Consider the following 13,691-nt stretch of genomic DNA (forward strand, 5'->3'; position numbering starts at 1 on the left):
TAACTATTTCTAGAAAAACTTTTAATTGTTGTCTAATGTGAAACTAAATTACAGTACATTCTTATTTCAGGAATAGACACGACTGAAATAATTTACTTTTTATTGTTTTAAAAAAGTAGAAATAAAGTACACTAAATTAATTTAATTGTACTAAAAAATTAAAGTACGTTAAAATTCACGATCAATATTTAATACTAAATTACCCGTACGTGAAAATTTTCAGTAAATAAAGACTTAAAATTTACCAACTGTAAAATTTACTATCAATTCTCATACTCCCAAACTTTGACGCAATTATTACAAAATATATTATGGTTTGAGGTATATGGTGAAAAACGTTTTTGAATTATCAATAATTACTCAAATTCAAAAATAACTTTCATATTTTTATTATATTTATATTTTATCATATTTTAATTTGCTATTGTTTCATTAAAACTTTATTTCTTGTTTATGCAAATTTTTAATTTTGTTTATGATCGGAAATTAAAGTATTATGTGATCGTTCTAATTTTGGTAATGCTAAGAAGCTTGTTAAAATGAGTACAGTTTTACCACAATTCTATTTGTAAATTACTGTTAACTATTAATTTTGTTTATCTCTGTAAATAATATTGGGTTTTACTAAGTACGTGCAACAAGGAAAGCTGACATTAAACACAGTATTTTCAATATTTTTCTATAGAACTCTATACTGTTGAAATCGTGATCAGTAATTTTTTTATAAATATTAAAAATGTAATTCTTTATTATATCTTATATAAATAAATAGAAATATTTAATATGCCTATTAATATGATAATATTAAAATGGAAGAATTTAAGATATTGATTAATTTATTATTGCAATTGAATTTCACACATTTTAAAAAATATTTTTATTTTATATATCTAGCTTTTTGATTTAATTGTTATAATTATTTGTACATTATTGCTTCTCCGTTTTCCGTGACAAATTGAGTTTTATTTTCCACATGAATAACTGTATTAAGAAATAACTAATGAAAGGGGAAATTATGGTGATCATTTAAAAAATGAGGTGTCGGATTTTTTAAAATCATTTTTTGTAGGGTCCAACTAGTTCATCTAGGCAAAAAATTCATATATGTTTTATTTAAAACTTTTTATGTACATTAGTTTTTAAACTTTTATAATTTTTTTTTTCTGAAAATAATAATTAGTCAATAAAGTTTACTGTGTTTTTAGAGAAGTATTTTATTTATTTGTAAAAATAAATTGAGCAGTTACAAATCTCGTCCTGTGGGAATCGGAGCAAATATAAATAATATACAACCATAGCAAACAACCAGCAAGAATTTTATAGTAACGGATAAATTGCAACTAACTTTAACTAAGAAAACATAAGTTAAATTAACCAAAAGGATACTAACATCTGCAATTTATATTAGCTTTTAAGATATACTATATTCCTGTTGCATGTAACAAATACAGAAAAAAAAATGTGAGCCACTGGGAGGCCATAAAAATCAATTATGTTACTTTATTAAAATTGTGAGAACAATTAAATAAAATATTTAATTAGAATTTGCAGAAAACGTGTAGTAGCCAGCCGGAAATAATTAAATTTTCCATTGGTCTCTAGTACCACTAGGTAAGACTCCTTACGGGATCTCATTTTTCATCCATATGGCAGTTAAGTTATTGATGGCCTCTCTGTTTTTAATTTTAACTGGCTCTTATCTTCTATCAAATTACATCTGCTACAAATACAAAAATTAAATATAATCATGTTAATTTATTCTAAAAGTTGTCTAAGTTGTTGCTTTCAAGACATTCTTCTGGTTCAAACTACTTAAATCTAAGTGTCATAAATGTCATACTGTAGTGTATTTATAAATTATTTGCACCCGGTTATTGAAAGTGGTTGATACACATGATGTTGAATAGACATAATTTCTTAAAACGACTTATTTTTTTGAGTTTAAAACAATGTGAACTTCAACAATATTAATTAGTTTTTCTTCAGAAAACCCCCTTTAGTTTCTTTACGTTTTTGTGTTTTGCCTATTAATAAATTTGTATTTATTATATTAATATAAATTGAAATTTAATCGGTTGAAGTAATATTGAATATTCTTACTATAGAGGAAATATTCAATTTTATTTACTTTTTTTTAGATCAAAAAAGTATTTTGTTTACGAATCAATTTGTAGTATGTGAGTTCAAATCAATTTGAGATTAATTCCGAGACCCACCGGTTGGTCTAGTGGTGAACGCGTCTTCACAAATCAGCTGATTTGGAAGTCGAGAGTTCCAGCGTTCAAGTCCTAGTAAAGCCAGCTATTTTTACACGGACTTGAATACTAGATCGTGGATACCGGTGTTCTTTGGTGGTTGGGTTTCAATTAACCACACATCTCAGGTATGGTCAAACTGAGAATGTACAAGACTACACTTCATTCACACTCATACATATCATCCTCATTCATCCTTTGAATTATTATCTAAACGGTAGTTACCGGAGGCTAAACAGGAAAAAGAAAGGAAAAGGAAAGGAAGGAGATTAATTCCGACCAAATAAACCTATGAATCTTATGTGAATAATTAATCCGTATTATCTTCATTTTATCTTTCAGAAGATGCTTTGGTTAAATATTTCTTGCAAATTCTGAATTGAAATTAAAAATACGAACTGCTTTTTAAAATTTCATTCTCTTACGGATCGTTTAAAAACAAAATATCATTTTTTTTAAAGTTTCATATTTATTATCTATACTGAATTTAAATTTTCTGTTTAATGTATTATATTTCACCAAGAATTAGAGTTCCCAGGTACCTGTTACCCTCAGTTTTCCCATCTTCGAATCCATCGGGTCCTATCCTACATGTCTTCTTTCTGCAACGGATCTGTTCTTCATAGGTGTCAAATTCTTATAATTCGTAAATAATTAATTTTACTATAACTGGTTCATTTATTCCTAATACAGTATTGGTCAACATTCATTATTACTCTTGGATTTTGAAATATTCTTTTATTTATTGTCCTACATTATTTAAATTGTGTGGACTCTATTACTGAACATTACGCTACTATCTAAAAATCACGATGTAAAATTTGCCCGGGAAGTGGTTTAAATGTTTTATAACTCTCGGTTATTTTGGAATTTTATTTCAAGTTTTGAAATAGGAAGAAAGTACTTGATCATTTTCTCTTTGCTTTATTAGATTAAGTATATTTTGCAACTCCTTACTCCTGTAAGCTATCCAATTAAATCATCTTTTGCAAACCCAAACTTAAGCTAGACCCTTTCAGAATAATCTATTATTTGATAAACTCTTAATTTACTAATTGTTCCTTTCTAGTCAGAAGCAATAAACATACTGATATCTACAATAAGTTATTAATCCATATTGGCTTATATTAAAAAATAACATTTTCGTCGTGGTTTTTCTGGTAAATTACGAAACTTACACGAGAGAGTATTCTGAAAATTACTGCAGTAAATAATCCTGACTAATTTTATCATGGTGGATTTAGATATTAGACTTGTTTTTAAAATGTAATTTATCTTCGTAAACGAATGTTTTTCCTAAAGGGAAAACACCTGCCTGGTTTCAGATTCAAAGATCTTCAGTTCTTGACACCGATTTCCAGTAAATATAATCCTTTGCTTTTTTATCCTAAAAACCTCTCTTTAAAAATAGCGTTGTTGTATTTAACAATGTTACGTTTAATATCTCTGGAAATAAAGGATTAGAGTATTCTATTTACATGTACAATCTATGTGATTACGCAAAATATCTCGGGTAATTCAGTTGTAGTTTCTTATCTTTTTTAATCCTGTTTTTTAACAAAAATTCAAATTTACAAATTGTTATTTGTTACAAGATCTATTACCAAGGTTATTAAATTATAATTTAAATCTTCATATATAATATCTTGTATATTTGTATGTTACATTTTAGTTGTTAAATAAAATGCTGATGGATGATTAAGAGTATTTTCCGTTACTGCTACCAAATAAATTAATGGCATTACATTCTATTAATTTTTGGAATTGCTCTGTTTGGTTATCCTTAGCTAATTTATAGTTTTCAATTAACAATACTGCTTTAGGAATAGTTGTCATGTCATTAAACAAGATCACCTAAAAACCTATCTTGGATTTACAGAATATAATAAAATAGTAAAATAAAATTACAGATTTTTTCCCTTTCTTATTACACTCATTCTTTGGTTTTTATGATTATGGTTATTTTTATAGACTAGTGTATAAAGAAAATTTTAGCCTCTTACCTTTCTGGTAAGAAAAACGATGAGCGAGATGTGCAATGCGAAGAGAAGAGGACCCTTATTTGGTGTGAATGTTCTTGTGGCAGATCCCGTTGGTACAATAAAAAATTTAGGCCGACTGTCATTCTACGTCCGTGTTGTGCAAAGACCTTATACCGTCATATTACATCTGCAGTTAGAATGTTATTCGTAGTATCAGATTTTATATCAATAAACAGTTTCAAGAATATTTTGTAAAAAAATATTTCTTCTTACACGCAATAAAAATGCTGTTACAATTACATCAGCTGTTGTAATATTATTACGCTTTTTTCATTATATTATGAACATGCTCGATTATTGAAAGTTTGACTTACTTGCTTAATATCTTATTCTATTAACAATAATAAAAAAATTCGTATACGAATTACTACTAAAACTGACAACATTCTAAAAATACTTAAAATTTATATATACCAACTAAATGAAGCGTGACAAACAAGCTTGAAGGGGGATGCGTGGACACCTGACACTCATACAATCCTTCATCACTTGGTTGAGCATATTTAATATGTAAAGCCCAATCCTGAAACAAAATTGTTAAAATATTTGGTTAGAAAAAATGTTTATGTAACGAACAGTAAACATAACACACGTATGATTTCTTATCGCTATTACTTTTCTTTTGCATTTATTTATTTATTTACCAATCATTAGCAACGCGAAGTTAGAATTTTGCTCGGTGAAGATACACTTAGGATTGACCAAACCTTTTTTTTTTTTCAAATTTAGCTTAACTATTTCTTTGTAGGGGGAATTGATCATATTCATTTTTTTATAAAATTTGTTAAGGGATTTGGAAAAATCGCGGAAAAACTAACTGTGATTTTTTTCAGAAACATTTAAAAAAACTTTCTTAAAGCGAATTTGTTATCTGCAATGTATATATTAATAATATATTTTTTTTGTTCAAAAAATTAACCCTATCTCTTAAAATTAGAATATATATCTTTGTTCTTTTACACTATCTTCCTGCGGTTTAAGTAGTTTTCCAATTTTTTTAAAAATTGTGTAATGCATATATTGAGCTATCAAGAAATGTTTAGAATTAAAAAAAAATCACAGATCATGGTCCTAAAATACGTAAAAGAATTTTGACATTTTTTTCTAATTTTATCCTTTATTGATGGTAGATTTAGTGAAAACTTTACTAAAGCAAATCTGTTAAACATAACCTATAAGTAAATATTTTTGTAAAACCTGTACATAAATTTATTTCCCAGATCTAAAGAATACATATACTGTACTTTAGAAAATAAGTTATCATTTGCAAGTCTTTTTTTTGAGTGAATCTTGTATATATTTGTTTATTTTGAAAGCGAAATTCTATTTAATTTTTGAATATTATTTATATTTTTTTTCAAAATCTTCTTTTTTTGTTTCTTCTACCGTTCTGTAATTTTTTTTTGAGTTTTATTTATTTTTGATTCATTCGATGGATCAATTGTAAAATACATTTGTATCTGCTTCGTTTTATAAGTTTAAGGAGACAGGCATGTTGATTGATATGGAAATTATAGTTTTAAGCTAAATTGATAAAAGTTTAAATAGTTTGAAACGTTATATTTTGTCTCTGATTGATGGTTTTCTATATATCCTGAAACTTTGCTTCTGCCAGTTCTTTTTCGTAATTTTGAAATACATCAGTTATCTAAATGGAATAGAGATTGCTTAACTCAATAACACCTCGTACTTAACAAATTTTAGTGTCATGGTACCTTTTATTATATTATCATCTTATTTTTATTTTAGTATCATGTTGATAACTTAACAAATTTACCATTAGATCCAAAACAGCAATAATTAAAATAAAAAAATGATACATAAATTTGAGCCTTAACAGAAATTCAATGAGATAAAAATTAATATTTTGCAATTACTATACACTATTCTGTGTACAAGAATGAAATAAGGAAAAACTGTATTTTTGTAATCGAAAAAATGAAATTGATCGATGTAAGTTTATAGTAACTATTCAAGACACACATGGAAAATGTTGTCCAAAAGAATTTTTTTTATACCATTCTACTTTTTATTTTATCTATCACTTTGTACCGTAATGTAATCCAAAAGTAGCTTTGACTTGGAATATTAAAGTATTTTTAATGGAAGTAGTAGTTCTTTAAAATATTTAAAAGAATTTCGCAATAAAATTTACAAGTTTTTTTTATTTTATAACTGTTACAATATTTTTTTCTGCCCCCCCCCCCCCCGGGAATAGTTCAGCACTCAAGCATTACTCGGCCCTTCAATATGTAGTTGTAGAAAGCTACTATGATGACAGACAACTAACAACAGTTAGTTAACTGTTATCTTTTGATTACTAACTGAATATAACGCAGTCATTTGAGTACATATTGCCCATTCCACAACGCGGAAACAAGTAAAAGGCATTCCTTTAGGATCACTCAGTCAAAAGTAGGAAGATTTCGAAGGAGAAAATCTATTTCTCATGATACACTCCACATGATTCACAGAGTTTTCGTACATTCTCTTATATATTAATGTAGTAAATGTAGCCCCACGAAATTTAGCTACATTGTGTATTTCTAAACTAAATTTTCGTGAATAAACTAAAATTATCTGTGGGAGAAAATTAGAAAAGCTCATATTTATATCTTCTTCAGAGTGTGATGGAAGAAACGTCCATGAAATAGACAACGGACCGGGAGTTCACTTCACAGGCTTCTAACGACGGTTTTTTGTAAATAAACAGTTTATTTACGCAGTTAGGTGTGTTAGAAATTTTGGAATATTTTTAGTAGAAAAATGGTGGTAACTCATGTGCGGAATTTTTTTTAAATAAACTTATTCGAAAAGTAAAGATGCCAAGTTTTTCAATAACTGCGTCTTCAGGAAACGATGATATTTGATTAGATTCGTAGAATTAAATGTGTAGTACTTAATATTTATAAAAAATGAATAAAATTTATTGATCTGCCTTTTATTATTTTTTTTTACAGTCAATTTGATATTAAATTGACTATATTATATCTATCATTAACATAATTACATTATTACTATCATTATATTATTCACACATTCATTAACGTCTTATTCTTAATATTATACGAATAAGAAAGATCTGATTTTGTAATTCATATTGAATATTGTTTAAACTAAGATAACAAAACAAATAGTTGTAAATGTATTTATATTTATTGAAACAAATTCCGTAAAACGTCAGTAAAACAGCGATACTGATATATAAATATATATAAAGCTAATAAATTCATGTTACGTAGTTTTTCATAAGCGTTGTCACAGAATGATATGATTGATGTTGGAAGAAGAAAATTGCAATTTGATATGTGACGATGCAAACTTATTCTCTATAAATTTTTCATTTAGTATCAATTGAAATTTTTTTAGAATTATGAAAATGATTGAACTATGTATTTCTACTTATCATAAGTGAATTAAAATATAAGAATTCCTTATCATAGTAATACTGAAATTTTACTGGTGAAATTAGGTCACATTTTTTAAAATCATTGTATATTAAGTTATATAGCAAATAGTTTTTGTATGTATGATTGTCTTTGCTTGTTAAATGCTTGTATAATTTAATGGAAATAAAGGGTCTCCAAGCTAAAGGTATCGAAAAGTAGCAGCTTGTATTAAGAGAACCCGTTAATATAATTTAATTTTTTTTTTTTTTAATAAACAACACATGAAGTCACCGAGTTTTAATATACGTTAATCAAGTTTGAGCTACCTTTAGTAGCTCGGCAGATGTCTAGAGAATAGTCTGATGCTTGCAAGGTGTTTAAGAGCATCTTCATCTTAGACCAACAGCTTCAACAAATCTCTGTTTTAAATCATCAGAATCTGTAACTTTTATTAGATACACACAACTTTTAATAAATCCCTAAGCAAAAAATTCCAAAGGAGTGATATCTGGAAATTATGCAGTTGGACCATCTCCTCCGATCTAATATATGGGAAAGTATTGTTCAACAAATTGGTAACATCTCGATGAAAGTGCGGTGGAACACCATCTTTTTGGAAACTGAACGTGCAGGAACCTTAGGAAAACTGCAAAAAAATAGTTTTCAATCGTGTTGATGTACGTGTGTCCTGTCACAGATGGAAAAAAAAACGGAACAATGACAGAACTTTGTTTAGTTCTAACCATACATTGACGTTCAATGTGCCCCTTTCATTTTATATTACTCTATGGAGGTTTAAAGTACCACAGATTCAACATTTGTGACTCTTAATTTCCGGCACGTGTGAAAGGTTTCCTCATCACTAAATAACAATGTATCGAGTTAATTAGGAGTTGCATTAGGTGCATTAACTCTGCACGAAACTGATATCGTAGGTTGAGATCAATTGGTTTAATGAAGGGGATGAAATTTGTCCGCTTGCAAACGGATATAAACAATGTAGTGAACAGTGAAATAGGAATTTGTAGTTCGTATCCAGCCCGCCTAATTGAATTTTTAAGACCGGAAATGAACGCACCACATACATTATCCACACTCTCGGTCACTAATTTAAACCTCTAGATGATTTCCAGTTTGTAAATCCAAGCTTTCAGTTTTTCTCAATGTCGTATTTTACTGACGAATGGACTTGGCTGTAGAAGAATCGATATTCCATTCAGTTCGTACGCGCTGTTGAATTCGCATAACATTGACTGAAAGTTCTCTGATAAAATCACGCAGAGAACCTTCTGTTATGTGGCACACATCCGGACTGCCTACTTATTACTACAATTACATTGAGAGTCGGCTTGCCTGCGCATGCATATTCCGCTGACCTTTAGCGTATATAGAACAAAGCTTGTAGATATTTCCTGTCGATTGAGACTACGTTTAAGAGATTATGACGACTGGTTTTTCAAATATAGGCCAATACTTTTGTATATTTTTAGCTAGGACTCTATATTTTTACAGTAATTTTTAAGAACATGATCGATAGTATAGTGATAAGAGCATACAACTTCGATTGTCTAATTGTAGTCACAGGGGACGAAAAAGGAAAACAATTTTATACCGTTATTTTAGCAACATTTTTAGCGAAATAATAATATTTATTCGCGTGCGCGCTGTTTTATATTTTGTATTTTAATGATTTAATTGTTCATAATTTTCACTGAACATATATTTGCGGTTTTAGATGGTGAAACAGTTTTTTTTTTTTAATAAGGAATTTAATTTAAAAAAAAACCTTTAAATTAAAATATTTCTGTTGAATTTTTCTTAGTGTTATGTTTTATAATTCGTTAATATAATTCTTATTTTAATATTAGATGTTTGGATGATAATATTCGTAAATCATTTAAAACGATAAAAGTTACAGGTACTTTTTTTTGTGCCTTTACGTTTATTCTTTCATTGCAGTTATTCCAAGTTGTACACCCAGAAGGGTATTTTATTATTGAAAAAATAAATACGTTTCCTAAGACGTTACATTAACTGTTGTAAACAATTCTATAAATAAGTTTGACATATTTTTACTATTTGCATGTATTCAGTTTTTTTTTTTCTATTTTACTTTTATGTATTCAAAGCTACTGTAACAATTAACAACTATTCAAATATATAAATAATACATTCTTTTATTTTATATTTTACAAGTAACTTACGAGATTATTTATTTAAATTTCAAAAAAAAATTTCAAATTATATTTAATTAATAAGTTTGAAATTATCATAATAATAATTTTATTAACAGTTAGATTAAATATACTTAATTTTTTTATTTGTACTTATTGACTCAGAAAATCTCCAGATATATATTAAACTGGAATTCCGGATTTGTTATTTTAATAAATAAGATAAAGTTATGCATAAATGTTTCAATTAGTTTCAATTTTAATTCAGAATGGAACTAATGAGCACGTAGCGAGCAACCTGCCTCTTTGCAATTAAACTAACATCAGATACTGTTCTGAATCCTGCACTATATTACGATAGAAATTCCTATAAGTAATAACGCAAAGGATTATGGGTCCCTAAAATTAATAATAATCTTTATTAAATAAATGTATTAAATACTATCACTTATACAAATTTTCTTTAAAGAAAAATTAAAGATAAATCCCCTATTAACTTCATTTAAATTTATAAAACACATTTTTTCGATTTTACGTAAGATATTATAAAAACTACTGAAGTTACGGTTCTGAAACCTATTTTATTCAATTTTTCAGGTCAAAAACCGTAATAATTCAACAAATTTACCACGTAATTTGGGTTTCTAGAATTTCAGTAAGGTTTTATTTCACTCTTTGCCCAGGAATCGGGGCGTAATATTTCGCTAGCCAAAACTCGGTAACGGAGAGTTTCCGGTTCGGAAACGCTTCGTAAACATAGATCCCTTGTTTATAATACTCTTTTTATTCTTCTGGCTAATTAAATAATTTAGAAAGCACCGGTAGCACTGCTGAAACACTCTATGTAAATCGTGTAACATGTATTAATGTAATACCTTGCTTAATGAATAATATATTTTTCATCGTTTTCATCTATTTAATTATTATTATGTTTTTATCCAACGGTTTTGTGATATTTTATAACAACAGCAATTTCACTCAAGATAAATCATTGAAAATAATTAAATAAAATTATTACGAATATGTTTTTTGTTAGAGTATGAAAATATGTATATTACAGAAAAATGACTATTACCTCTTAATAGAAAACTCTGTATATTTGTGAATAAACCTTTGATTAAATAAGAATATTTTACGCTGATAAGGGCGAAGGGGCAATAACTTCTCTATGGAAATGATTAGTTTGCGCATTCTCTTACGAGTAGTAGTCCACAGCTGTCTAGTTATTACGTGGTTTGTACGGTATTTCTTTATTTTTCTCTCCAGAAAAGGAATTTTTAAAAATATTACTTCGGTACAGCCTTATAATGTATTTTTACATTAAAATTAATATATATATGTTTTAAAATTACTATATTCGAAAATACCCTAATTTTTATATAAAATCTGGCTGAAACATTTGTTAAATGAAACGTAGTCAATGAATGAAAAAATCATTAACTGAATATAACCTTAACATGGTGAGAGGGGGGTGAGAGTAGTTTAAGTAGATAAAAGTATTTATGGTAGGGTAATGGTTCTTAGCAAGTATATTTCGGATTCAATTTTGTAAATTCGGTTTAGGTTAAAATTAGTAAACAATATAATTTACATTTTTCGGTTTTCATTAAGAGAAATTTCAATAATAAATTGAATGTGATAATTTAAGAGAACCTGAGAATAAAATAAGGTTATCCGCTATTTTTTTGAAATTATGAAATTAATTAAGCTTGGAAATCATCAAAAATATAATACGCAACAATTACTATATTCAGATTTTCATATGCTAAATGGAATAATTTTTTTCTCATATAATCAGTTAATACTCTATTAATTTTAATAATCTTATTATTTGTGAATGAAAATATGTCACAGATTCTTTCATATCCCTCAAGCTCATTTAGCAATATGAGTTACTAAATATGACGTTTTGACCCAGGTCAGTAAAAAAAGTATATAAAGAAAGATTTTACATAAAGATTATTTTTCATTAAACTGTAATAAATAGCTTAACCTAAAAAATATGTTAAATAAACCCAAATTCTAAAGTTCCGGGTGGGGCATAAAGACCTCCCAGATTTAGAGGCGTCACTGTGCAGCCTGTAGTGGGAGTAGTGTGGTGGGGTAGGTTTCATGCGGTTGGTTTGCTTCTAAAATTTTCAGTACCAATCATGAGTTGGACTGATTTACATCGCGATTTTGTTGTTGAAGCGTATTATGAAAACAACCGATCTGTGATAGCGAAGCAGAGAGCGTTCCATACACACTTGGCGCTTGGTTGAAATGCATCTGCACCACATCAAAAATGATTATTCTGAGGATTTCTAACCGTTGCGCAACTGGATCCTCCCAGAAAAGATAATCACCAGGCAGACTTAGAACTGGTAAAACGCCAGGAAATCTGGAAACAGTAAGAGCATCCATTCAGCAATCAATCACCAAAGCGTTCCGCTTGTAAGCATGCCAAGTCACTGGGGATATCAAGCCGGAATTTAAGGAGGAATCTGCATCTCGATTTAAAACTGTATCGTTACAAGATTATGTTGACTCAAGAATTAAGTGAGAGAAATCGTAATAACCGTAAATCCGTAAGTGCGGATATATTTTAACAGGTTCCTGCTGCAGGTGTAACTTTTAGTATGCTCAATTCAATCTGAATCGAGGTGTAAACAAGCAGAATTTTTGTTACTGGGCTGAACGTAACCCTCGTAAACTCCATGAACGACCGATCCACTCTTCTCGCGTAACTGTTTGGTGTACAGTTGCCGACTTTGGTGTGATCGGTCCGTACTTTATGGAGGAAAGTGGTGCAACAGTAACTATAAGTGTTGATTGGTATATTGAAATGTTGGATATCTTTCTGCGCCACAAACTGGTGATGTGGATACAAAACATGTGTGATTTCAACAGGGCGGGGCCACAGCACTCACAGCATGACGTTCGCTCGGAGTGTTGAGGTACCCTGGGCGTTTGATCTGTTTAAGAGGAGACGTGGATGGCAGGCACGGTCACCAATTTTAAGCCCATATGAAATTTTACGTTAGGGATACCTAAAGGAAAATGTTTTCAACCATCGTTTTCAATCTCTTGAGTATTTGAAGGAACAGATCCGACAGGAAATCGACGCCATTCCGTCTAAGCTAACTCTGTGAGTAATAAATTACTGAAAACATCTCATCAATGTGTTGACAACGACGGCCGCCATCTGTCTGATAAAACTTTTAGAACCAATTAAATAAAACTTTTTTTTATGTACATTTTAGAAATATATTTACTATTTTTCTAGATAGATTTTTTTATCTTTTACACGTATTCAAAATGTGGGAGATCGTTATGCTCCACTCTATGTAAGTTGTTTAGCGATATACAAATTATGAGAATATAATAAAACTGATTGCGTTTTTAATATAAAAATTGGGGCGCTCTTTGTAACCCACCTGTCTGGTCTACGGGTGCAAGCGTCTTCCCAAATCAGCTGATTTGGAAGACAAGAGTTCCAGCGTTCATGTTCTAGTAAAGGCAGTTACTTTTAAAGAGATTTTAATACTAGATCGTGGGTACCAGTATTTTTTTGTGAGGTTTCAATTAACCACAAGTCTCAGGAATGGTCGAACTGAGACTGTACAAGACTACATTTCATTTATACTTCCTGAATGAGGATGATGAAATCATCCTCATTCATCCTCTGAAGTAATACCTGAACGGTAATTCCCGGAGGCTAAACAGGAAAAAAGAAGGGGAAGCTATGGTGTGGAAACTAAATAAAAAGAAAAAATTATAAATTAAAGAGTATTATCACTAGATTATATATATATTTAATCTAAAAGTTATATGTATAATAATCAAATAGTC

The 13,691-nt window shown here is 28.9% G+C and overlaps 1 protein-coding gene and 1 long non-coding RNA gene across 3 annotated transcripts in view; one reads left to right on the plus strand and one right to left on the minus strand.

The window, feature by feature from the left end:
• LOC142320943 (uncharacterized) overlaps positions 1–13,691 on the plus strand; it is a 382,023-nt gene that overhangs the window by 72,494 nt on the left and 295,838 nt on the right. The window lies entirely within an intron of this gene.
• LOC142320942 (zwei Ig domain protein zig-8-like) overlaps positions 1–13,691 on the minus strand; it is a 761,401-nt gene that overhangs the window by 49,711 nt on the left and 697,999 nt on the right. Inside the window, exon 5 of the mRNA XM_075358930.1 lies at positions 4,712–4,820. Within this exon, the coding sequence (XP_075215045.1) occupies positions 4,712–4,820 (109 nt within the window). The remainder of the gene's footprint in view (positions 1–4,711; positions 4,821–13,691) is intronic.

Source organism: Lycorma delicatula, chromosome 3, assembly GCF_047948215.1.
Source record: "Lycorma delicatula isolate Av1 chromosome 3, ASM4794821v1, whole genome shotgun sequence".
In the NCBI taxonomy this organism is placed as follows: Eukaryota; Metazoa; Arthropoda; class Insecta; order Hemiptera; family Fulgoridae; genus Lycorma; species Lycorma delicatula.